The sequence below is a fragment of the Habropoda laboriosa genome, unplaced genomic scaffold, assembly GCF_001263275.1.
Source record: "Habropoda laboriosa isolate 0110345459 unplaced genomic scaffold, ASM126327v1 scaffold102, whole genome shotgun sequence".
NCBI classification, from domain to species: Eukaryota; Metazoa; Arthropoda; class Insecta; order Hymenoptera; family Apidae; genus Habropoda; species Habropoda laboriosa.
Genome location: NW_017100262.1, coordinates 3106528 through 3133662, shown reverse-complemented (window position 1 = coordinate 3133662; position 27135 = coordinate 3106528). Strand labels below are relative to the sequence as shown.

Genomic DNA, 27135 nt, shown 5'->3' with positions numbered 1-27135 from the left:
ATATATATAATATTTATACACGGAACATAGTTATCCATACAACAATTGATAAACAACGATACTATATAAAGTTTTCTGTTATAGATCCTTGGAGGATCTGCCAATAGTGGACGGATCTGTTCTTTAAAACCATTTTGTAAAATGTTCTTTTTTCTTATTTCTTTTAAAATCTGTTTAAAAATTTGATACAAATGATTGATTTTGCGTTTAGTGTCAGTAATGTATATACGTATAGGCACATTCTTTGATCCGTTAAAACAAGCAGTCGCATAAATCTCCAACTAAACATCTAATATTAATCTCTATTCTATGTTACGGTCAAGCGATATCCTCCCGTTTCTCGCCTACGTTTTATTAATTGCACTTGGAATCTAGGTGAAAATGCTCACGCTATGCTATTCGCGTTGTTCGCTCACAAATAATCCTCACAAACGAACAACCAAGTCTGTTGCTCTATTGAACTCGACCATTTGAAAAAATGACACCTGTTCAACTATTACATGTAAATATTATGTTCATCGGACGTTCTGTGTCATGGTGCCTATGAAATACATTCCAACATCCTCTCCATTGCTATCCATGTACAATCCTTCCTTCTCCGTTAAAACTCATTGCTACAGCTTGTTTGAAATTCGGTGCTTACTCGGTGTCACACATGTAACTCCTCTAAATACCACAAAACACATTCAGTGATTCCTTAAAAACTAGTCAACGATTAAAGACAATGGAAAGCATTATTCTTCAACGTGGCTCCTCGTTCTATAGCACATCTCGAAACAATTCCTCGTTCACAAACAACATTCAACGGCTAATTTCAAATTCGTCAATTACTAAAAAACAATGGACAGCACGTTACTACCGACACACACACATCAAAACACACTCGAATTCGATCTTATCTACTACAACAAAAAAGAAAAAGACAGAAAAATCTCTTCAATCTTCGTCGAAACTTCTTCCACAGAGATTTGTCTCTTCTCTGTTCGTCGTTGGTTCTTCGATCAGGCATTCTCCAGAGTTCTCGATAGGCTGAGAAGGCACTTGTTTGTTGTTCCGGCGATGGAAAAAAAGGTCCACGGTACAGAATGAAAGGTGAACGCGAGAAGATGGCGAGGAATCTTCGTGGGTGCTCGCCATGGTGCACCATGAGACGACACGGCTTGGAAAACAGCAGCCGCCGACTCGCATCATCTCTCCCGTCGTTTTTTCGCCCGACATCGACTGATTGCGTCGCGACGCGGCGCGTTCACGAGCTCAGAAGCTGCCGCACTCGCGCAGCACGCGATTTCCAAGCGGCATCGGCGGACGGAAGTTGTTGATTACCTGCAACAAGCGGCACAGAGGCGCCGGAATTAGGAAACGAGGCCGTGATTCCGCCGATCTGAAATTCATTCTCTAAAACACGGCCGGACGTCGGGAACGGTTAAAAATAAAAAAAAGGAGAGAGTGAGAGTGGGAAAGGGTTGTACGACGCGTGTCAACGGGTTGGAGGTGAAGGAGGGCAGGTGTACGGGGGAGATTAATCGAGTCGAGAGGTGTCTGATGGGTGTTTCGTTCCGCCTTCGTTGATGGCGAATGCAGATTTGTTGATAAGTTTCTTTGAAAGGGGGATATTAATGAAATATTGCGGATTTGATATGTAGGGGAATTTAGGTTGTTGAACTTTTCATATGTGTCTCATGATTGTATAAATTATTGAATGGAGAAGTTTGAACTTTTTTAAAGAGGGATGTTAGTGAAATATTGGAAAATTGGGGAATTGAAAAATTTAGCTTATTGCACTTTGGATCATTTTTGGAAGATTGGATTCTTGGATAAATTATAGAATTTGGAAACTTGGGTAATTGAAAAATTTAGCTTATTGCACTTTGGATCATTTTTGGAAGATTGGATTCTTGGATAAATTATAGAATTGGAGAATTTTTATTTTTTTAAAGGGAGCTGTTAGTGAAGTATTGGAAAATTTAGCTTATTGAACTTTGGATCATTTTTGGAAGATTGAATTTTTGGATAAATTATAGAATTGGAGAATTTTTATTTTTTTAAAGGGAGCTGTTAGTGAAATATTGAAAAATTTAGCTTACTCAATTTTGGATCATTTTTGGAAGATTGGATTCTTGGATAAATTATAGAATTGGAGAATTTTTATTTTTTTAAAGGGAGCTGTTAGTGAAATATTGAAAAATTTAGCTTACTCAATTTTGTATCATTTTTGGAAGATTGGATTCTTGGATAAATTATAGAATTGGAGAATTTTTATTTTTTTAAAGGGAGCTGTTAGTGAAATATTGGAAAATTTAGCTTATTGAACTTTGGATCATTTTTGGAAGATTGAATTCTGGAATAAATTATGGAATTGGGAAGTTTGAATTTGATTGAAAGAGGGATCTTAATAAAATACTGAAAACTCAGCTTACTGTAAATTTCGAAAAATGACAGAATTGGGAAGTTGAAATTTTTCGAAAAAGCGATCTTAGTGTAATATCGAAAACCTAAATAATAAAAATTTCAGGCTACTAAACCTTCCCCAATTTTCAATCAATCATAGTCTCAAATAGACTCTCAAATCAGGAAATCCACAAATCCGCAGAAACCACAAACGTTTCACCGAACTTTCGATCATTCATCTCCCACGAATTTGCAATTCTAATCAACGTTAACATCAATATACACTCACTGCCCCATGATTCTCATGACAGGGGCACTCTTCACCGCGGGAGAATTTCCGCAGATTGCGGAAGATGTTCAGCTGATGATGAGAAACCTCGATGCACTTCTTGAACAGGATCCATGTAACGCTCTCGTTACACGGCGGCGTAGTTAACGATCCCAGATACGTCCAATAACCATTATCATCTGCAACGATCCGCCAGAGGAACAATATAATAAACCTTAATTAACAAAATGAAATATTAGAGAACAGAAAGAAATCATCAACAAGGTTTTCGAAACGATCAAAAGTGGCAGGACGATAAACGACAGAAACAGCGAATGGTAGAGAAAACGCGGTCGCGTGATGGATAGACGCGCGTTTTTACGTCTGACGTTTTGAACCGACTGTTAATTTATTCAATATGCCGAATGAAGAACGTGGCAAAAAATTATTGCGTAACTTCATTAACGTAACGTAATTACGTGGTCGCGAGAAATTGCTTATTGAAATGGCGCGTCAGATTTCCATCGTATGCAATCCAAGACAATCGTTCGGAATATTAACCCTTTGGGGACGACAGACTCGTGTATGGGTTCACAAAACTCTATGAACGCGACCAATAAACTCGTATATTTTTAAGTAATAAGAACAGTTTGAGTGACCGTGAACTAATGGCGCTATATCCGAGGAAAATCCAATTCTGATATAATTTAATTTAAAAAGAAGAAGAAAAAAAACTGAAGCAGTGATCTAATTATGTGTTACAAAGTAATCAGTACTTCGAAATGACACGTAATCCTCCGTCCGCAAAGGTTTAAAGGTATCCCAATTTGCCGGAGAATCGCGAGGTAAACAAATTTCCGCGCAAATCGATCAATTTTAAGAGAATCTTCCAGGTAAAGGACATTTCGTGTCTGCTTCACGATTCTCAATTCTCTTTGTGCGGCGACAATCGCGTGGAATAAACGATACCGAGGGTTTTCAAGGATTCAACGGACGCGGCTCGACGAGGAAATGAAAATTTCAAAGGTGTCCTCGAGTGTACGATAGGCTAGAGGAAAACAAGTTGTTCGTTTGGTAAGTCGAGTTTGATTTTCTAATTGGATAATAGGTGGAACGTTCGATTGGAAATGGTAAAGAACGACATTTCCAGGAGACACTTACCAGGAAGGAGTTTGCTGGGATCGATTTGTTCCCTGATTTCTACGACTTCGTTCTTGTGCGACACGTATGGCAACAGACGAGCTATTTTCTCCATTTCCACGTGAGTTTTGCCCACCTGAAATCAATGGATTGCACGATACTTTTGTTATTAGGATCGCTGTATTGCAATCTTATTACGTATTCAAGCATGATATTTCATAACGCGGAAAAAAATTGTATATTTCTGCATATTTTTGCAATTTCAGATGAGTGGCAAAAAGAGCGACGAGCGACTTTTTCACTGTTTCGAAAAATTACATTTTTTACGAGACAGCTATTTTAATTTTATTTACGACGACTTCTTTGTGCGACTTTTTAACACTTTTCAAGGACCGCTGTTTTTCTGCGAGACCATTTTCATTAGTTTTTACGAGGAAATTACTTTGCAAGATCTTTCCGACGATTTTCAAAGACGATAATTCTTTTATTATTGTTCACGACTTTCTGTCGGTTTTTAAAGATGACAATCAGTTTATAAGACTCTTTTCGTTCCTTTCTACGACGAAATGTTGTTTGCAAGATCTTTTCAACAATTTTCAAGGACTACAATTCTTTTACAAAGTCTCTTTTCTTATTTTACACGATGACAATTTCGTTGCAAGATCATTTTCGTCTCTTTTAACCGTAAAATGTTGTTTGCGAGATCTTAACAATTTTCAAGGACCAGAATTTTTCTATAAAGCCTCTTTTTAATATTAGGTGTGCAAATTAATTTGCTACCCTTTCTCGCAAACTTCAATACTTATTTAGAAAAAAATCGGACGACTTTTTTCTATTTGTCAGGCAACTCACAAATTCCCTATCCGAAAGAGTATAACAGTTTTAAATCGACAAAGTCGTCAAGACTTCGTGAAAAAGGTATCGAATTAATTCGCACACCTAATATATATTTAAAATATACAAATAATATTCTTTAATACTAAAAATTCGTCTGCACGATTTATTAGTCACTCTCAAAGATGCCCCACTTTCTAATCTCCCTCAGAAGTAAAAGATCCTTAAGATATCCTTCTCAACGCAACAAGGAAATAGGCAAGTGTTCCGCGAAGTAAGTAAACAAGCTCGAAAGAAAGAGCAAATTATCAGTATACCGGTCAGCTTATCGATAATCGCTCAATCGACGGTTCGATCGTCGCCTTCCTGTCTCTCGACATCGAACACGGCGACTTTCGAAGACGGCGCCTGTGAAAACGCCACCCGTTCTACATGCGACATTTCTCGTAATCGGTATTAACAACCCGCGTTATCTAACGATCGTCGAACGTTCGCCTCAACGACGATAAGCACACGTAAACTAAGATCTGTCCAAGCTGCTAATACGCATCCAGCAAATGGAATCGACGATGTTCCCTTTCTCGTGCAAACAACGTGTCATCCTAATCGCGATGAAACAGTGTTTCCATTATTTTTCCGCGGTGTTTCGCGTTACCGTGTTCAATTTACCAGGTAAAGAGTATCGTTACGTTCGTGAAATTACGCGAAAACCTAACGATACGCGGTTTCTTAATCTTCCAGTAGAAACCTGGCGATTATGATCAATTATAGACTCGAGGTAGAAAAAAATAGAACGCGGTAAAGTAGCAGGTAAAGTGTTCTTATACAGCCCGAGGGAAAATACGTCGATTACTATGGTCAAATTTCGAACAAACTACGGTGCGCATGATCGATGAAATAATTCCATAGATCGTCGTGAAATTGGACGAAAATTCACGACAGACCGCGAGGTTCGATGAAAATACACAGTCTATTGCACAATTCCACTTTTCCAATTGCTTCATGGTTTGCTCGGCGCTCTAATCGCGGTTATGCAATCGGTGCGCGTGGTTTTTATGGGAAAATGATTCAAATATTCTCTTCACGGGACAATTTTACCATCGCTGAAACGGCTGATTTCGAATTACCTGCCGCAATTTTGCTTGAAATTCTACTCGTTCGATCTTAACCATCGTTGAATCTTTGTTCGAAGGGATCGTTTCGAAATCGTCGTTATCATAATCCGACGTTGTAATCTGAATCGCGTGATTGAAATTGCACGAGGAAAATGTGGAAAATCATCGGAAACGGCGATGTCGAGGGAGAGAGAGAGAAGCGGCGTGCGGTGATTTTTCATACGTCCTTGGCGAGCAATGATGTCAAAGCGACAAAAAGGGAATTTCACTACGCCTTCGGAACGATCGGGATAATGATGCACGGTTGAAGCACGCTTATGCAACGTGGCATCATCGAAACGATGATGAAGAGAAGAGAAACGGCGGTGTCACTGTTACGGATTCTGCTTACAGAAGCTTACCGGCTTATGTAAAAGCTCAGACAACTATAAATATGCTCGTATCGGTGTGATGCACCCGTAGAAATTGCATAAATAGCGGATAAATGCATTAGGATAGGTGGAATCTTCTATTGCGGCTTCGAGAGCCTTGAAATTGTCGTCACTGATATCTCGAAACCTGCTTGCCAAGGCAATTCTGACCGAGGTGAAAGATTATCGTCGTTTAAGGTTGAATAAACTTTAATTTTCGCTGTAATTTGTGTTTTAGTGATTTTTTAAGCTTTCTGTAAGTTCAGAAAGCTGAGAAAAGAGAGAAATGACTTTAGCGACCTCGAGGAGTGAATTAATTCTGCTCAGACTATAGAAGCTATCCTTATGAAGGATTAATATCGCTTAAGATGGGATAAACAAGTTTAATTTTCACTGTAACTTCAATTTTCCTTGATATTTAATATTTTTGCAGCCTCAGAAAGCAAAGAAAAGAGAGAAATGACTTTATAGCGAGAGAAATGACTTCAGCGACCTCGAGAAGTGAATTAATTCCGCTCAGACTATAGAAGTTATCCTTATGCAAGATTAACATCTCTTAAGGTGGAACAAACAGGTTTATTGTTCACTGTGATTTACATTTTCGAGACGATTTCAATCTTCTGTTGCCTCAGAAGGTAAAGAATAGAGAATAAACAAGTTTAATTTTCACTGTAACTTCAATTTTCCTTGATATTTAATATTTTTGCAGCCTCAGAAAGCAAAGAGAAGAGAATAAAAATGATGTAGCGAGAGAAATGACTTCAGCGACCTCGAGAAGTGAATTAATTCCGCTCAGACTATAGAAGTTATCCTTATGCAAGATTAACATCTCTTAAGGTGGAACAAACAGGTTTATTGTTCACTGTGATTTACATTTTCGAGACGATTTCAATCTTCTGTTGCCTCAGAAGGTAAAGAATAGAGAATAAAAATAAAGATCACTGTAATAACCTTGAGAATCGAATTAATTCTGACGAGACTGTACAAGTCACTTTCATTCTCGTAACCCTGTGACTTCATCCTGCTGTAGCGGGAGGGAATAACGCCAATGACCTGTTAGAATACAAATTTTCACTTCACGCTGCAATAACTGTTTGTGTCAAAACACAAAACACCTAGAATCCTGAATGCGGTGAAACCGGCGTTCAACAAGCCGCAACGGATCCCGCAATTTCAACGTTAGCTTCATTAACTAATTACACCTTTAGCCGTGTATAACTATACCCGTAAGTGTCTGCCTAGTTATCACGCATTACACCTGCTCTCGATTCTCGTTAATCCTATTATCGACAATTCAACTCGATATATCGATTGCTTATTACACACTTTTCGTTCTCTGTTTTACGAGAATCATATTTGGTATAAATAACATATTTATAATGTTCGAAATTTTTCTTATGGAAATAGTGTGTCACACACACAGAGGTATAGTCGATCACTGGAGTTTCCAAAATTTTTCACATGATTGCACTAATTAAATAAAAGTTCGGTTTCATCTCTGAGACAAAAGTGATCTAAAATTAAGAATTAAAGTCATCGCGATAATAAGGATACCTCGAAGTGCAGAAAATATATTTCACTTCCTTTAAGTGCATATTCAAAGACTAGAGCTCCCAAAATTTCTCACATAACTATACTAATGAAATAAAAATTCCAAATTCGCCTCTGAGACGAAAGTGATCTTAAATTCAGTTTCGTCTCTGAGACAAAAGAGATCTAAAATTAAGAATTAAAGTCATCGCGATAATAAGGATACCTCGAAGTGCAGAAAATATATTTCACTTCCTCCAACTATACTCGAAACATTGAAAATTTCAAAATTCTTCACACCCTTCTGATAACGAAATCAAAATTCAAAATTCGTCTCCGAGACGAAAGTGACCTACAGTTAAGGACAGAATCAACGACAACAGGAAGGATACCACGAGCTGTATAAAACGGTACAGTGGACAGAATGATTACCAACCTTGAGGAACACTCCGAGAACCGCAAGGCCATCGGACGCTTTTGCAGCTTCAGCGAAGGTGTTGTATTTGCTGGTGTTCCAGTGCACCAGATGTAGCTGAAAAACATGAAAACAATACTGTTTAAATGTCTGACGTCACGTGTAAAATTACCGCGCAGTTGAAACAACACTGTCGTCACACGTTTCAGCCCAAGGTGTTATCATAATCGATCGCGAGTTACGAAACGGATTGGTAAAATGAACCGGGGAAAAGAATGATCGATCTTCTGGAAGATTTTCAAGAGAATCTGTTGGAAAGAAGGGGCAAACTGGTCTCTCTTCTTGGCAAATTGAATATTTTCCTCGTGTCGCTTTGCATCGTGAGCACAACGGTCTGCCAGACTCGATGAATATTAATGACCGTAGAGCTACTACTACTCCTGAGGATCGATCATTGAAGTGGTCATGCGATCAACGAAGAAAGCTACCATCTCACGTTTCATGAATCATTTCAGCCTCCTCCGTACGAGACACCTGTTTAAGAAAACTCGTGACACGCTACCTCAGATATGATAATTCTCCGTTAGATAAGGGATTCCAGAAATTTTTGGACGAATTTATTTGACAGATAGTTTAGAGATAATCTTGTGTCGCGGTAACTGACGTATCCGGTGATAAGGCGTTGCTAAATATTTGATCAGCGTGACGACGCTTTGGTTGGGTTAACGTTTAAAGAAAATTCGCCTCCATGCTTGAATCGCGAAATAACGTTACTCGATAGTTGCATGCTATTTTTAAAGTGTCCTCTATCTTGCAGTTGGTGTTGAACAAATTTTTTATTTTTTCTTTCGTTCGTTTTAATTTATGCCTCGTTTCAGAGTCGGTACAAGGAAGTGCGTTCCTTTGAGCTCGCGGCAAGTGCATCGGAAAGGAGTACGTGAAGCAGCGCGAACAAACGCTAGGCCGAAAGCGAATATAATAGTTTACGATCGTCGGGGAATGCAAACGTAACCTTTTAACACGGACGCGACGCGTGTTTTTCCCTCTGTGCAATTAATCATGAAAGAACTTTTCCGTTGCGCAACCCGCCGCCGTCGCCGATTCATTCAGGCACACATTTCTCACGGAGTTTAGGCTCGCGAAGTTTGAACACATTTCCTTACGTAATTCGATTACGATTTCCATACAGAAAACACCACGGTCAATTAGCATAATTCTCCGCCGGCGAAACAGAACAGCGCGAGAGACAGACGCGAATGGTAACAATACGTACGATCGGTTCTTTTCGTGTAATTTCTCCACGTGTCGGCGATAAATGAAATGATTTTTTTTTTTGCGGAAAGTTCCGAGAAGAAATTGGATCTTTCTACCGGAGAGAAAAAGTTTAACAATCGTAATAAACGTTTTTTCGCATTTTGTTAATGAGAAACTGCTCTCTTGTGGACTGTTTTAATGACACGACGTTAGAGAAATATCTAATTGTTTTCCAAGCGATAAATCATTAAGGAATCGTGAAAAATAGTGTTTGAAATTCTGTCGCTAAGAAGATGCTCTTTTTGAGCAATCTAAATCAATTTCAGTTTTCACTTCCAGCAATGGAAATCAATTTCCATTTCCAATTTTCAGCAATGGAGACCAATTTTAATTCTCACTTACAGCAACGGAAATGAATTTAAACTTTCACTTCCAGCAATGGAAATAAATTTCAATTTTCACTTCTAGCTCTGGAAACGAATTTCAATGTTCACTTCCAGCAATGGAAACGAATTTCAATGTTCACTTCCAGCAATGGAAACGATTTTCAATGTTCACTTCCAGCAATGGAAGTGAATTTCAATGTTCACTTCCAGCAATGGAAGTGAATTTCAATGTTCACTTCCAGCAATGGAAACGAATTTCAATTTTCACTTCCAGCAATGGAAATGAATTTCAATTTTCCAATTTCGGCAATGGAGAACACTGTCTTACCACAATACCACGTACATTATTACAATGCCTAATTATTCTCTGAGAAGTGAATAATGATTAAAAAATGGTAAAAAATACAATTGATTCCTTTAAGCATTCATCGGCTGGGAAACCGCTTTTTGCTGGTATCTTTCAGCGAGCCACGGACGAAGAAGTGCACGCGTTCGAAGAAGGCCGCGACAACCGTAAGAAGTTCGTACGAATGATTGTTACGCGGATCATGCCCTGCGACAGTGAATTATTAACGATCCGCTACGAAGCCGGCGGGAATGTTAGAGAGGCAATGGCTAATCGCCGATCCCACGTGCGTCCTTTTAAAGTCGTTTACTAGACGGCCTCTTCGCGTTTCAGCCGCGAGTGGAATCACGAATGACAGTTCGTGCCCTGCTGTTTCGCGTGAAATCCTCAAACGCCGAAACCAATTTATTCCGGTGTCTATTTATACCCGTGCCGGACAGCGGGATCTTTTTAAGCGAAAGCATAAGTTGCCAGATGAAATGCGTAAATAAATATGTCAGCGTTCACTTGCCGGTTTAAAGGGAGGGAGAGTGTGTATTTGTGGATGGAGTTTAGCGGTTTTAACTTGGAACCTGATGATTGTTGAAGGATACCCTTTGTTTGAAGTAAGTTTTATTTAGATACCCTCTGTATAGTTCAGTTGGTAATTTGTTTTATTCTTGTCACGTTAAATTAATCAAAAATATCGTTGGTATAATTTTAGGACGTTCCTTTTTTTTTTTTTGGAAAACACTTTCTTCCACTGTTTCGAGCGATTTTTTAAAATGTCTGTTTGGACTGTTTGAAAAGATGGAAGATTTTGAAAGTGGAGACACGATGTTATAGAAATTTCAAGGGAAAAATAATTGAAAATTATTCATTCAACATTCTTCTAACATTTTGAGTGATTTTTAAAAATATTTTCCTAGATTCTCCGGAGAGATGGGAGAAATTGGAAATAGAGAGGAATTGAACACAATGTTGCACTATTTTCAAGAGAAAAATAATTGGAAAATTATTTACATAACATTCCTCCAACATTTTCAATGACTGTTCTAAATATTCGCTTCGATCATTCAGAGAGATGGAAGATGCAATTTCCCAGAAATTTGCACAAATTTCACAATAATTATCACTAACATATACCAACCTCTCCAGCAAAGGCCTGTCCATTCACAGTGTGCTCCGATCCTCTAGAATCGCTGCATCCCCAGTGACAGTGATACTGTTCCAGCTTGTACACATCGTCCATCAACGGTCCTCCACTCAAAACTGCAAAATAACATTGCAAAAATATCCCATGAAATCTATCCTGTATCGTCTGTGAGAACATAAATTCTCTTCGATAGATTCTAAGCACAACTTCCCTTCTTTTATCTCTTCCGAAAATACAACTCGCTGACTTTTGAACGACACTGACGTCAACTCGTAAAAGAACCCTAATTTTAGTCACGACGGATCTCGCGCTATACAGATTTCCATTCCTACCACGACTTTACACAGGGCGAACGCGGTCCGTTTGAGCGAGTTCAATTACAGGATACGCTTGATTAGCCGAATTAGGGGAATGATACAGGGGCCGCGAGGAGATTAGCGACGAGTATAGCCGAGGCTCGACTTGTTCTGCGTGTCCACGCGGATAGAGAAACCTCGCACGCGTCATAATGCAAAGGTTAAGAAAGATTTACAGCGGACAGGTCAAAGATGGCGCACGCTTGGATCAATCCTGCCGGAGGGATCATTTTCTCTCAAACTGGTGGAATAAACGCTGTATCTCGTGCAGATTAAAGGTACAGTTAAAATTTTGTCATACTTGCTTTCGTGTCTGAAGATCTCAGCTCAATAGTAGCCTAACCCACAATTTTTGGCGAATCGAGACTTCTGCATAAACTACCTAGTATACAGCAACAAAAAAGAAAAGAAATAAAAATAGTAGGATCTTCGTAAAATACTTTGCAAACGTCGATGATTTCATTCAATGATAAAACAGAACTCGAACCTATAATACATACAATGTAGCACAAATACAAATTCATTTGCTTTTTATCGACTGCAAAGTTCTAACGTCTCTAGGATATTAACGACACTTCTATTTTAGCTTTTTCTAGTATTTATAAATAATGTTACTTTCTCGGAAAGTAGATTAGTTCAGTGGTCTCCTATTTATCTCCGATCAAACTTATAAGGTCGCTATAATATTAGCCTAATTATCCCCCAGTGTCCACTTTTAACGACACCTCTACTTCATCTTTTTCTGATACTCATAGTAATTTACCAAGTAACTGACAAAGTGGTCCGATTGATCGGCACCTTCGATTGCTCCGTTATCAAAAATCAACCATCGAAAGAAACAATAATTGGAACGTTAATGGGTTAAGCTTGCAAAACGAGGAAACTGTCGATCAATCCGTTATCTCGCGTTCGTATCGCCGAAAAGTCCATCGGAATTATCAAAAAGGATCTAATACCGCGTTAATCATAAAAGACACTATCGAACGTTCCCGAAAGGTAAACGAACTTCCACGAGCGACAGGTGCGTCTGTCGTTGGTTTCTCGGTAATTTATCATCATTAACGAAAATGGGCCACGTTGTGCCGCCCTATCGGGCCATCGATTCCCTGAAAATTCACTCGGATTTTCATCGTGCGAACTGTGCCGCCGCGTATGAGCACGCATAATGCGTCACGACACGGCCGTCCTCGTTTCGAGAACACTTCGCGAAGGTAAAAGCCTTCTCGACAGGCACGAAACTGTTATCGAAGCGTTCGAGGAAAACGCCAACGACCACGATCTGCTTTCCAACTCCGTTCCACGACTTTCCTGCCCGCTGCAAACGATCCTGACCTTTCGTTCCATTATTACCGATCCTTATCCCGCGTTTCGAAGAGATATTAGAGAGAGAGAGAGAGAGTGATTGTGATCTAGGTTCGTTGAATAATTGACGAACTGACCACTTCGAGAAGTGGATGAAAATGGACTGAAATGAAACGAGAACGATCTCGATCTGCTTTCGAACTTGTTTCGCTACTTTTCTGTCTATTTGGAGATGATCGTGGCCTTTCCAATTGGAGATGATCCCTATCTTGCAATTTGGAGGAGATTGCGATCTAGCTCTCTTGAATATTTGACGAATTGACCATTTGGAAAAGTGGATAAAAATGAAAGAACGATCTCGATCTGCCTTCGAACTTGTTTCGCTACTTTTCTGTCTATTGGTGATGATCGTGGCCTTTCCAATTGGAGATGATCCCTATCTCGCAATTTGGGAGACATAGTGATCTAACTCTCTTGAATAATTGACGAACTGACCATATGGAAAAGTGGATAGAAATAAAACTCGAACGATCTCGATCTGCGTTCAAGCTTATTTCACTAATTTTCTGTCTATTGGAAATTATGTTTCGACCAATTGTTTCCGATCCCTATCTTGAAATTTGGAAGAGATATCAGGGGAGATACTGATCAAACTCTCTCGAACAGACCATTTCGAAAAATGGATAAAAATGCAGTAGGTCTGTAATTTCGAATTTTGCACTGAAAGAAGCATGGTCGATGACGCCACTCTAATTCTGTCTGGAATATTCAAACACTGTATGTATCTCGAATCCGTATTTCCTCGACTAGAGTTGACACTGTTCTTGCATAACCAAACATTCACCTAACAAATCTACATGTACCTATATACTCAACATTCTACCGTATTTACAGAACTCTAATTTTCCTCTGGAACAACTGGTTTCTCCTCTAATCAATCGCAATTAACTCGACCCACTGTTAGCGGTGCAATTTAACAAACAACCTTCCTTAAGAAAATCATTTTTCCTCGGCTGTATAATTCTCGATACCGCACAGATAACAGAGTCGACATCTCTCACACTGTGTTAATCGTCAGAGATCAGTCGCGTAAGACTGTGTTTTATCGTGGAAATCTAGGAGGATAAAGTTTTACAACCGCGAGATTCGCGCTCTCGATGACGAAACGCGAGCTTTTCCTCCCTGACGAGATTCCTGTTAGGCGAACCAGCTCTCACATTGTCGGAAATGGACGATTAGAGGCGCGTTTCGTGGCCCGCGCATGCAACCAATTAGCTTCTGGCCGCGGTTAACGCTGAAATCCACTTCGAACCGCTTCAGATTAAGTCCGTCGCTCTTCACGGACCAATTATTTGGGCCATCCTGATCGAAACAAACCAGTCACCCGTTTATTCTCACCGCGACTGGATCGATCCAGGTTTCCAACTGATTCCACCGGTTTATTAGTTTTTGTGTCATGGATTCTGCTCGTTACATACTCGGTGTGTTGTCGCTAACTTATTTATTAATCAAATTGTCTCCGTGGGATTTGTGCTCGAGCGTAAAGAGAGAGGTTTTATCACGAGTGAAGACACTAACGACTTTGTCATCGATTTATCTATCCTTCCTTCTTATTTACGACTCACTTGCGAATGTACATGCAATCGTAAATAAAATGTTTGACAAGAAGAATCGAGAGGAAGGTGATAAATAAAAAAAAAAAAAAAAATACGAAAAATAGAAAATTCCACCTTTGAGGGGGATTTTCATCCCTTCGATATGGACGATTGGTGATAAGAAAAAATACGCGAGATCTACGTTCCACGTAAGTTTCAACGAGATCGACGTGAAATTTGAAAACAGAAGATTAACGGTGAGAGAATATCTCGAGGATTTTGATTAATCGGATGAAAAATTCCAGAGAAATTTGATTTCTGAGTGGATAACGCTTCTAGAGGATTGAACTTCGAGAGGAAGAGGAATGATTTGAGTCGAGGAGGGTTCCTCCCGCCGAATCTCAATCCGGGGGACATATTTGCATTCCCTGTTGATCTGCAATTCAATGCTAGCGGATCGAAATCGTTCTCACGGCGTGTACCGGGCTTTCAGCTAACGAACGAGTTCTTAGTTTCGCATTTAAATGCACGAACAAGGGCCGCTGCACGACACCGCCGCGTTTCTTAACCCCGAAAGCTCCCTCTCTCTCTCTCTCTTTCCCCTAACGGAGCGATGATAAATAATATTCGCGTTTCAAAGGGATTCGATATCGTTGGATAAGTTCGTTCAACTTCCCATGCTATCGGTTTTATTGGCACTAAAACTGTCGCCGTACAATGAATGCATTGATTATCGTTATCTTCTTCACGTATGCTCTGGTATTTAACTAACCCCTTAAGTGAAATGCAAAATCGATCATCGAATGCAGAAGTTGTGTCTTAACACTTTGGAAAATGTCCCCTTTTGTATATTTGGAAAAAGTTCATTTTTGTATATTTCTAAGGTTTCAGAATGCGTTCTCGAGTTTAATTTATCGTTTATTTTAAATTTTTTAAAGCGGAAATGTAGAAGTCTTCGTTTGTTTTTAATTTTTAAACGTGGAAATGTAGGAGTCTTCGTTTCTCTTCAATGATTTAAAGTGGAAATGTAGGAGTCTTCGTTACTTTTCAATGTTTTAAAGTGGAAATGTAGGAGTCTTCGTACACTTTTTAAATTTTAAACGTGGAAATCTAGGAGTCTTCGTTTCTCTTCAATGTTTTAAAGTGGAAATGTAGGAGTCTTCGTTTCTTTTTAATTTTTAAACGTGGAAATGTAGGAGTCTTCGTTTCTCTTCAATGTTTGAAAGTGGAAATGTAGGAGTCATCGTTACTTTTCAATGTTTTAAAGTGGAAATGTAGGAGTCTTCGTTACTTTTTAAATTTTAAACGTGGAAATGTAGGAGTCTTCGTTTCTCTTCAATGTTTTAAAGTGGAAATGTAGGAGTCTTCGTTACTTTTCAATGTTTTCAAGTGGAAATGTAGGAGTCTTCGTTACTTTTCAATTTTTTAAAGTGGAAATGTAGGAGTCATCCTTTCTTTTTCATTTTTAAATGTGGAAATGTAGGAGTCTTCATTTCTCCTCAATTACTTAAAGTGGAAATGTAGGAGTCTTCGTTTCTTTTCAATTTCTCACAGTTGAAATGTAAAATTCTTCATTTCCTTTCAATTTCTCAAAGTTGAAATGTAGAATTCTTCATTTCCTTTCAATTTCTCTAAGTAGAAATGTAAGTCCTCATTTCTGTTCAATTTCTCTAAGTTTAAATTAAAAATTTTGAATTCTAGTTTTTATTATCCTAGAATAATCATTAGTGAACATTGTCCCTTTCGATTTTTCCCATTTTTTAACTCACCCTAACTCACACACGCTATCTCTGCCACTACGATTCATCTCCACAATAAATACCAACGAATAGCAATAATCCTCCAACTTTTCATCTTCAAAAAATCCCTACTTTCGCAGATTACTAGGCCAAAGTCTTTAATTATTCCAACACCGGCACGATAAGCCGCTGGTTCAACGTAGAAAACGAAAATCGACTTACATGTGCCTTCGCCATCGGTGTCCATCCGCCAGCAATAACCGGGATTAACGAGCATCCGGGAAGCGGTCGCCGGATACTTCCAACGCAGGGGTTTGCTACTCAGAGCTTCATGATCAGATTCTACCCGATTGGTCTCGATATTTACCGGGCTTTGCCTCGATCCTGCCGCCATTGGAAACTTCGACATCCACGTGCTTGGTCCTGCAATCACGAAAAACAATTTTCTCACCTCTTGTCCATCTTAATTTTCGATCGACGATAAAACCGTGTCGACGATGATCGATGTTCACACTTAAAAGGAAAGAAACTGTATCTCACAGATAATCTGTTCGAAATTTCGCGCAACTCGTTGTTTAAACGAAACGCGAAATCGTTGAAATATAAGAACGAATTTCATTGGTCAGTAATTTTCCACTGTTTTTGTAATTTTACGGCAGGTTAGGTTCGGATTGATAAAGTTGCGATTAGATAAAGCGTCGAGCGTGCGTTAATTAGTTAATTCGTTTTATCCATGTTTGTTCAGATTTCGTTTAGGTTGGGGTTATTTTCGTGGCAGACTGTCTAGCTTTTTCACTCGTATCTTAGATAAACAAGGTTAGTAATCATTTAATAGAAAATATATGGCACATAGCTTTTTCTTTTTTTTTCTTTTCATATATCCTTGTTATTTTCCATTTAAAGAGATTAAGATATCAGTTATCGAGGAAAAAAAGTAGAAAATAAGCGCGATAATCTGAAAAGAATCTGCATCGAAATTTCGAGAGATTAAACAAAGCTCGAAGTTCACACTTAGAAACTTAACAAACAAGAAACAAAGGAAGTCGTTTGTCACGCTCTAATCTTTGCCATTTCACGCCTTTTTTGCCCCAGCATTTCCATGCAACAGATAGCAACAAATAGGCTAATTCTGTACATATTCACAGGACAGATCTCGTTTTCGTGATATTGAAACCAGTCAGAGCGTGACGAGTGGTTAATGATATTAGAATTATCAAATGTTATGAATATTTAACGATACGATTTTCCAGGATACGTTACGCTAAACACACCGAGAAAACCATAAAGATACCAATGATAACGTCGAGACCAGTTACCTACACACGGTTGTAAAAGTCTGAAGAGAATCTTGCATAAAATCGATTTCCAGAAACGATTTAAAATAAAAACTCGACCTATTCGAACGACAAGAATTTACCAATAGAAATCGAGCTAAAAGTTGCCGGAACAACGACAGAAAGCGAACGTGAAACGCGCCGAAAAAGATAGTGCGCGGACGATAATAAAGGTTTAATCGCGCACATTGAAGCACGATTTTGCAATTGAACCGCAGATAACGATCGAGACGTCGGTAAACGTTTCGAAAGTTGTTGCCCGATGTTTGCACGATTTTTCACCTGTAACACACCGCAATTAGATTTATCGTTGAGCAAACAGTATTCGAATTGCAATAATTTATTAAACGGTTAAAGATAGCTCGCTTTCCTCTCCTTTCACGATAACAATTTACAAACGAAACACCAGCGATTTCCTCCAGGGAAATAAACAACGTTTCGTTGATAATTTAACGGACAGGAAAGCTGCGATGATAATGGCGCGTGGAGTGCACGCGTAGATTATGCAACAGCTAACATGGTAAAACAGCGAATATTGATACCGATAATCGGGATAAATTATCGGCTGATTTAAGAAGCTCGTTATCACGAAGACATGCGTCACGTGCCGCGGCATAAAATTTTATTTATCTCGCCACGCGATTCCGATATTGTTCTCGATAAGGTCACGTTTCGAATGTATCGCAGCCTTCGATTGCGTGTAATGGAACGGCGATGGAATGAATTACACATTTTTTTGAATATATTTTTGTCACTGATCGGTGAGATACGAATTCTTGAAATTGTAATTAAAATGTAGAATGCAAGGTTTATGGTAGAAATGACTATATCTAGCGAGACACTGTTAAAACACCGAATGTTTGAAGTGGTGAAAATTATGATAGAATTTGGAATTTAACTATTTTTTTTTTTAACCCCTTAACCTATGATTTCTTTTCTGACTGCGCATCTAAGCGTCAGCCATTTTCTGCTTTAGTACTGTATCGGGTAACAAAAACTGATCTGTCACAGATTAATTACAGTTAGCAATCCTGAGTCGTATAAATTCAAACGAAAATTAGGATTACAATTAATTTTTCTTACTGATACAACTACTTTTCTCGCATCTTCGCCAGAATCTCTGCCACGAGTCTGACAAGTTGTCATATGTCAAGGGGTTAATCAAATTTTGAAGGATCGATGAAAAATTTTGTTCGTTTCGTTCAATTTTTCAGTGTATCACAGTTTCAACGGCGACGAGTGGTCAACATTTGGTCACAATTAGCATGCGGTCGAACAGCAGATAGACGAGAGCGATTAAATGAAGATCATCTTGGAAGATGGATAGGTCAAGGAGGATTCCTTCGTACTCAAGATCATGTGCTCTTACACCACGATACTTTTATCTATAGATTTAGCAATGACTAGAACAGAAAAGGGGTTCAAGTACTGCTAAAGAGACCAAGCAAATAGGCGAAAAATGATCTAAATTTCTCTTAGAAACTTCGCGTGATTTTCACTTGGCAAAATTTATGTTCAATTAATCAAAGTTTGTCGCTACTCGTGACTATTACGGAATCTATTCGCATTACTGCGCGTTTCCGTTTGTTTGCTGCTACAGCGTTAAATAATCACAGCTATCTTTAGTTAACAAACAAACTTTATTTGATTATGCTGGATCGTAAGTTTGTCAAAATGTTTTTGATAGGTGCTTCAAGGCGAACGACGAAGACGATGTTTGTACATCGAAAATGTTCATCGTTCGTTGCATTCTCCCCGTCTCGCCCCTGTCACGCGAAAAAACGCAGCTGTTCCGCGCAGAGACAATCCTTTATCTCACGTTAGATTCCCGCGTGGTCCACAGCTGCGGAGCAGCACGTGATGATGACATAATACGCGCGCGACGTAACCGCGAACTCGCGGAACTTATGCCCGGAACTCGCGATATTGTCGCACGCCATTAATTCGCCAAGTGCCTCTTACGATTCGATCGACCGTGTCTCGTCTGCTCTGTATATTATCGAAAAATGTTGACGAGAAATTCAGACGAGATTACGAACGCGTTTAACCCCCCCGCTACGAACTATGAAAATGATCACCCATTTACGAAAAGCGTGTATATATGTACGTCTCTTAAAATTGAACACTAATTCACGAAGAGAGTAAATTTAAAAAAATAGAAGGGGCCTTGAAATCTCGGAAAAATTTCCTAACCTAACCTAACCTACAAAGAAATTATTAATGGCGTGTTATTTGTATCATATAAATTTTCTGAATAAAGTGTTTCCGTATCTGTAAGAATAAAGGAGGTACTCCAGGTGAACAGAATTTTCGGAATTGAAAACGAACAATTTGTTGCATTTATTTTTGAAAATTACAAAGGAAATATTGTTGTCGACTGAAAATTAGGAAACACCAGAATGCAGGAGGAATTTAACTATCACGAAATAATTAATTATAATTTTAATAATACCTATCTTTATTTTTAAAGCTTTCGGCGAGGTTAATTGTACAAACTTTACGATATGACCACCCTGTGCATTGTTCCCAGTGTCTAAACACGCTTGAAATTTCTGAAAAATCCCCAAGAATCGTTTCCAAGAAGAGAAGAATATTGCAGTGCCTGAAATAACAAGGCTAATTCGTCATGGCAGAGGTGTTCGACGCGTCTTCCGTCCATCTGAATGCACAACCCAACCCAGCGACTCCCCCTAGCTCGTTGTGGTTTCCATTGATCGCGATCACAGAGAGCTGGCCACGGTTCAAGCAGAAAAATACCGTCTCGAGGTCGCCGAGATCTGTTTGAAGGTTCGTTCAACCTTGCCGAACGAGCCACGAGGCGAGCGTAAACGCCGCAGCGTTTTCATCGCAAGATTGTGGTTTCGCCGGGAATCTCTCCGCGGACCTTGCACTCAGACCTTCGCGGTTCATTTTCACCGTGACGACCCCGCGGGTTTTCAACGCGGCGACGGCGATATTGTCGCACAGCCGGTCGAGGGAATCGCGAAGATGTCCTCAACCAGGAAAATTGAGTTAAGCGACGAGTTTAATTAAGTTGAAGGATTTATGACGCCAATCGAGTATTACTAATGCAATATTCAGCTGGTTAGGTTAGGTTATGTTTTCATATTCTTCGATATTTCGTTTTCTCGAGAAATACATCTTCGTTTTTAGCTTTTTTTTTTTGAAAATAGGAATGATTTGTACTTTTTTCTTAATTTCATGTAAACGCACCTTAAGGAGTTCAGAATCGACGCAGCTTATGGGAGGCTCAACTTTGACAGAATAATAAGTATGACCGTGTGCATAAATGCGAAGCTGGACGTAACTTCTTAATGAATAGGCGTGAGCAATAACACCACGCCTTTTACGTAAAACCGGATGAGAAAAAATGACGAGTCGCGCCTTCCTGCTCCCTTCATTGTGTGCCATATTTGACAGCGCGTCAACTTCGTGCCGAGACTCAGAACCTAACAGGGCTTAATTCAATCAAGCAGTCAATTTACAGACGCGCGTTTTTATGTTTCCACTTGTTACATATCGTTTCCGTAAGAAATTGTGAAAACAAGCTTAAAAGCATTATTCGTTAATTTATTTATGTAATGCTCCATTAATTCATTAACTTTGCAATGAAAATCAGTTGTTTCGTAACAATGAAAATTACAGATTCTTTCGTACTGATGTGTATAATATCACCAAACTCGATGTATAACTATGTACATTGAGCACATAACCTGTATCTATAACGTGTGAACTCTCTGCTGTCAATAACAAAAATCAATCTTTCAACGATTTGTTTTTATGTATTGACCTTGGAGCAGATACACAGAAAGAAACAACTGGTATTCTGAAACTTCCATTCTCTGCAGATTGTTTACAAACTACTCGATAACTTTTCCACGAAGTTCGCGTCATTTCTTAACTTTGTCGTTTCTCCTATAGTTTCCCGAAACAACCGGTTTTCAATGACCATCTGGCGGTAACAAATAATAAATGACGAAAACTCGGTGATCTATCGCATCATACATTTCGATGAGTCAGTTTCTAAGGTTTGCACCACTGATCGCCGGGTTAACGAGTATCATTAATGGCCGCCCTGCAACCGGCCGCGAGACGGTGTAAATAAAAACGAGAGGTTAGTTGCGTCAACGCGGGAACGTCGACCTCGATCCTTCTGTGGCGAACGAAAATTCCTGTTTGACCCGAATTTCACGGTAACTGTGACGAGAAACGAGACGGGGAGGCAAGAAGGAAGGAGGGAAAAAAAAGCTGCAGTGTGGATTTCAGCAAACGCTTCGGGCTGTCACGAGCGGTAAAAAATGATCGTATCAGGAGACTTCTTTCTCGCCTGGCACACAACGCAACACGTGTCCGCAATTAAAAGCCCGTGGTGAAAAAGTTTTCCCTCGGTGGTACAAGCTGCGTATATCATTTCCGAACGCTATCTTTAATCTCGCTTCTTTAACTTACACACGACCCTCGCGAACTTATCAACCAACCACTTTTCGACTTCAACTTCAGAATTCCCATTTTCCTAATCCTCCTGGGTTTTACGTCGTAAAAAAAAAAAAATTCGCGAGATATAGAACGGTAGATAAGCAACAACGAGATCTTCGAATAGATAATCGATCGAGATAATCGTTCGTTTATTGATTCTTACCGGTAACGAACAAATCGTGACAATTTACGAATTTTTGTTGTAGTAAAGTATTAAATAACAATCGATAATTTGTTGCAACGAACAAACTGCGCCGTTTTCGTGAAAAAAGAACTACTTACTCGAGACGAGGTACGATTACGATTTTTCGATTTCGAGATATCGAACACCCCCTCGAACAATGGCCGCAATGGCGCACTTGTGACCGTGATCGAATGTCCCGCGACAGGCTGGTAAATATTCGAACCGATTGCCATTTCTCGGCCGAATCACTGGCACACGCTCGGAAAGCCAAACGACTTAATCGCCGATCTGCACGCCGGCCAGGAATTTATGCAAATCACGGTATCCGCCAGACTTCGCGATTGCACTCGCGCCGGTTCAAAGATAGCGCTGACAAATTGGCCCCAGATTAAGGGCATTTCGGAGAGGCATGCACGGGTAACCGGGTAAGGCGAAACGAAACTGGGTCTGCGACCCCTACACACGCTTTCGTGTATACGTTTCACTTTGTATCCCCTCCCTCGGTCTGTATATTTGCACTAAAGGTATACACACGTCGATATCGAGCCGGTTTCTTGAATATCGGTATTCAAGCACGCGTTAAGTGGCCAAGTGGTTTCAGCTTAATTTACTCGTTTTCGATTTCAGCCGACAATAACCCGACTGAAACCCAATTCACCCGACATAACCTATAGGCAGACTCCAACGTATTTATTCAATGGAAAAACTACTCGTCCTGGGAACGATCGTTTGTTTTCCTTGGCAGAAGTTTTCAAGCGAAACGATCATCCGTATCTCGTGATTCACGTGAGAAATAAAATTAGAATATACGTTTTCTACAATCCTCCGTGGTGATAGATTTTTCGCTGTAAATATTTACCGTCGCGAGCTGCTGCGCCCTAATTTTTCTGCGGACCTATTTACGACGCTTATTCGTTCGATTTGGATCACGTCGAGACGCGTTACACCACGCCCGCACCACGTTGCGCTCACAGTGCGTTTAATTATTCATTACACATCACGCTGGGATGTGTGCTGTTCTCTATAGACGTACAATCGCGTGTATACGGTTGATTCAATAGGGCCATGTCATATTTCAAGATCCAATTACATCGGTAATAACAATCGTATTACATCCTTCCCTAATTTTCCTCGAACAGCTTACGCTCATGGCCCCTTCGATTTCAATTCGCGATGTTTAACCCCTTAACGGTTTAATGTGACTCAGATACACTTGTAGCAATATGTATACCGAACGTAATATACTCTAAAATTTCATCTTCCATTATTGGTAGCAGAAGAGTCAGTAAAATACACTTCATATTGCCCAGGTTAAAAGGCAATAAAATTGCAACAACAATTACTACGAGTTTTATATATAAAAAAAAAGGTACACAATTTTTAGACTTTACTTCGTCACTTTTAATACACTGTTAAAGGGTTAACTACAACGTACGCCAAAACTCGTACACAACACGTGCGTGTTTCTGCCTCGTTACCGGCGTACAACGTGCTCTCTATTCTCGCATTATATTTACGTGTCTACGGCCAGCGCACCGTACGACGTTTCAACGCGGTCTATACACGTTTGAGGTTATCCCGCTCGTAGCTGTGTATGTATATACGAAGTGTACGCGCGACTCTCGACTCACGCTGCACCCAGGCAAGAGCAACACACAGAGGCGCCTGTGCTGGCCAGGAGAACAGGTGCATCGGCCTGAAGTACGACGAGGAAAATTATTGATTTTCGTTTACCCACGGAGCTGGTGGTGTCCCGTGCTAGCATGGCGAATGCAACGCCGTCCCTTGGCACGACTAGGACGCCCTGCATTCGAAGACAATGGCCTTAGGTCAGTGAGCCTGGTGCCATCGTGACACCGTGAAAATCGAACGCCAGACTTTAATGCAAGTCGAATCTTATCGCCCGTGGAACAGTAACCCTGTTCCTTTTAATTCACTAGGTTTCAAGTTCGAACAAACGAGGTCGATGGAGATATTTAGAGCAATCGATCGACGATCGGTCTTTTTTTAGACGATACACTGTATTCGTATAGGTTATGTTTGCGAAATAAAAAAAAAATTGTAATCTATTTCTCTTGTATTCATATTTCGAAACGATTTTGTGTTGTGAATTATTTGAAAAGCTACAGTACGAAATTAAACGGTTAAAGTTCGCGTACCGTAGTTTTTCACTTGAGAATCTTTCGATGCTTTCAGATTTATTTTCGTTGCAGCGTTTAATGGAAACTGTATGAGAATGAAGTGCATCTCGAATAGACGTTATGACGAAAGTGATTCATCGATACTATCGATACACTGACGAAAATCGATATTCAAAATGGAGGACATCTCCAAATTGGAACAATGTCATTATCTCAAATTTACGAACACTGATTTTTATTTGATATTCATATTGCCCGAATTATGCTGTAAATTGTTTATTGCTAAGGGATTAAGACAGGAATGTCAACTGATATCATCATGTTTAATCACTGTGATTCACAAATACGCAATTTTTCGTAAATGTACGGAATATTCTTAGTTGGCGTGTTTTGCCATTATCACTGACGTTCATATCGAGACGCAATCATTTTTTTTTTTAAGATAAAAGATGAGGTATTGCTTGGAACAATACTTGTTAAAAAAAAAAGATGAAAAAATTCGAACAATGGGACAATCGCACATCGGTGCAGTTACGAAATAATAATGATAAAAAAAATTGTATAAGAGTATTGAGAGATAAACAGATAAAATTCTTGCTGGAAATGAAATACCGACTAATTTCTCCGAACTCCTTTTCGTAATATCCTATCTTTTTCTAATTTCCTTTTTAAGAATATCGAATTAAAACTGACGTAGCACAGGTCATTTTCTTACTATACATCTATTTTCTTTATCTGTTTCACTTAAAAGAACTATTTTTACAATAGTGCCAAGCGCGTTTTTCTCCGAACGTTGAAAAAAAACTAGAGATTATGTTACACTGTTTTCTTGAGAGGAATGCAAGGCTAATACGCAAAGCTAAATATTTTTAGTCGTCAACCGGAAAAACGGTTCGACAGTGAGCGGTAACAATACGTAGCAATTGCAATCGATATAGACGTTTCATTTTTAATAAGATACACTTATTACACAACGTTGAATACGTTCGACGAAAATTAAATTAATTCTTTACTTAAACGATACGTCACGTAACCATACGTGTGAAGATAGTATTTGTCACGGTGTAAAACATAGAACGCGAGATGGATCTCGAAGATACAAGAGCACAATAAACGATCGATATACTCGCATCGACTCTCGCTCTTCGTTGCAAGATTTATGGAATACCAAACGGATGTCACAATGCGAGTCATAATTCAAATAGACGATCGTTAAAACACGGGTAAACATAGGCATGTCGTTAACAAACTTTCAATCTAATTAAAACACGCCAGCTAATTAAAATGCAATTATTCAAGTGATGTTTGTCCAATGTACAACTTCTACAGCGATAAGTAAATTCACTGACAACACGTCGCCTATCGATGGTGCTATTTGCTTACTTTCTCTATTTTGACACTGAACCGAGCGAATATACATAAGAACATAAATATTTCACCGATCGTTGCAAATAATACACGACTATTCTAATATAAATTTAAACAGGAAAAGCGATGCATCCAGTCACGACGTCTTACTACTACCTCGCTTCATCGAATAATTCCTGGAAACCGATAAAAACGTACCATTTTGGACAGAGTAGTCCCATTCGTTCTTGTCGGCCATCTCGGTGAAAGACGATCGCCTTATCGGAAATTCAGGTCCGGGAAATTAAGATCCGAGTAGAGTCTGCTGCCTGTCGTCTTGTCTGCTTCTGATCTTCGATCGATACCAACACGTCACTCTATTACGATTCTATTTCGATTTTTCGTCTCCACGAGCTAAGATTGCCGCCAAATTCTCGATCGAAATTCACAACCGTTCGACTCGAACCTCGCAAAACGAAATCGAGATAAGGCTGACAGATCCTCGACTAATTTCTAACCTTTCTTTCCTCTACTTTCTTTTTCGGAAAATAGCCGATTTGTGGACGCACGAAAAATTTTACAACCACACCGGATATCAAATATCGCGTAAATATCAACAACGATCAACGAAAACTGTTGCTCCTAAAACTCGGCACGGTACAAGCTGATTCACCAAACACGGGATCGTCCACGAATGCGACGCCGGCCGGCCGATCGCTGGATTTTATACGCGCACCGGTCACGTGACCTGTACTACGAGCATCCGGGCGTCTGCGCATGCGCCGCTAGTGTTTACACGTGCCCCACGAGCCCCCCACCACTTCTTACGTAGCACGTGCTTGGTTGTGAAGAACAACATCGACGCTATCCGCTGTTACCAAAACTTTTCGCATGTTTGTGTATACACAATTCGTTCGAATAATATTAATCCGACAAATTTAACCAACTGTTTGAAATACACCTGATAGATCGATAACCGTTGTGAAAGATCGAATTTGCTACGTACACTTACCGACGAGAGCTCGCATTCGCGAGGGGGAAATTTAACCAGAGGGATCTAACACGTTAATGATTCATTTTATAATCTATTTTAAACGATGGACATTAATCTGGATGAAGTGATAACGTAATAGATCGCGTGACAATTGTTCCATCAACCGTAGGCGAATTGAAATGAAACACGAGAGTCTGGTATAACTTTGCTGTATGAGTTTTCCTCCTGTTCACGAGATATATAGGTTATCGTGCAGTTCTTGAAATTTTCACCAACTTTCACACCGGATTTGTCTATTAGAAACAATGCACTCGATTATCGTCATCGAACGATGATTAACGATACGATGAAAGGAGAGAGATTAGATTAATCGTCGTACTTGAGTGTTTTTCGTACGATATCTGCGACATTGGCGGCATTCGTTTTAAGTGCACAATTGTGTTCTT

The 27135-nt window shown here is 39.5% G+C and overlaps 1 protein-coding gene across 1 annotated transcript; it reads right to left on the bottom strand.

Annotated features, from left to right (window-relative positions):
* Positions 1–1248: 1248 nt before the first annotated feature.
* LOC108572896 (carbonic anhydrase 2-like) lies at positions 1249–26377 on the bottom strand. The gene is made up of 7 exons (XM_017935226.1): positions 25915–26377; positions 16436–16636; positions 11216–11337; positions 8122–8217; positions 3818–3932; positions 2678–2856; positions 1249–1323 (listed from the first exon to the last, which is right to left on the bottom strand). Exons 1-7 carry the CDS (start codon positions 25952–25954, stop codon positions 1255–1257), a joined length of 822 nt encoding a protein of 273 aa, XP_017790715.1. The 5' UTR covers positions 25955–26377; the 3' UTR covers positions 1249–1254.
* Positions 26378–27135: the final 758 nt, after the last annotated feature.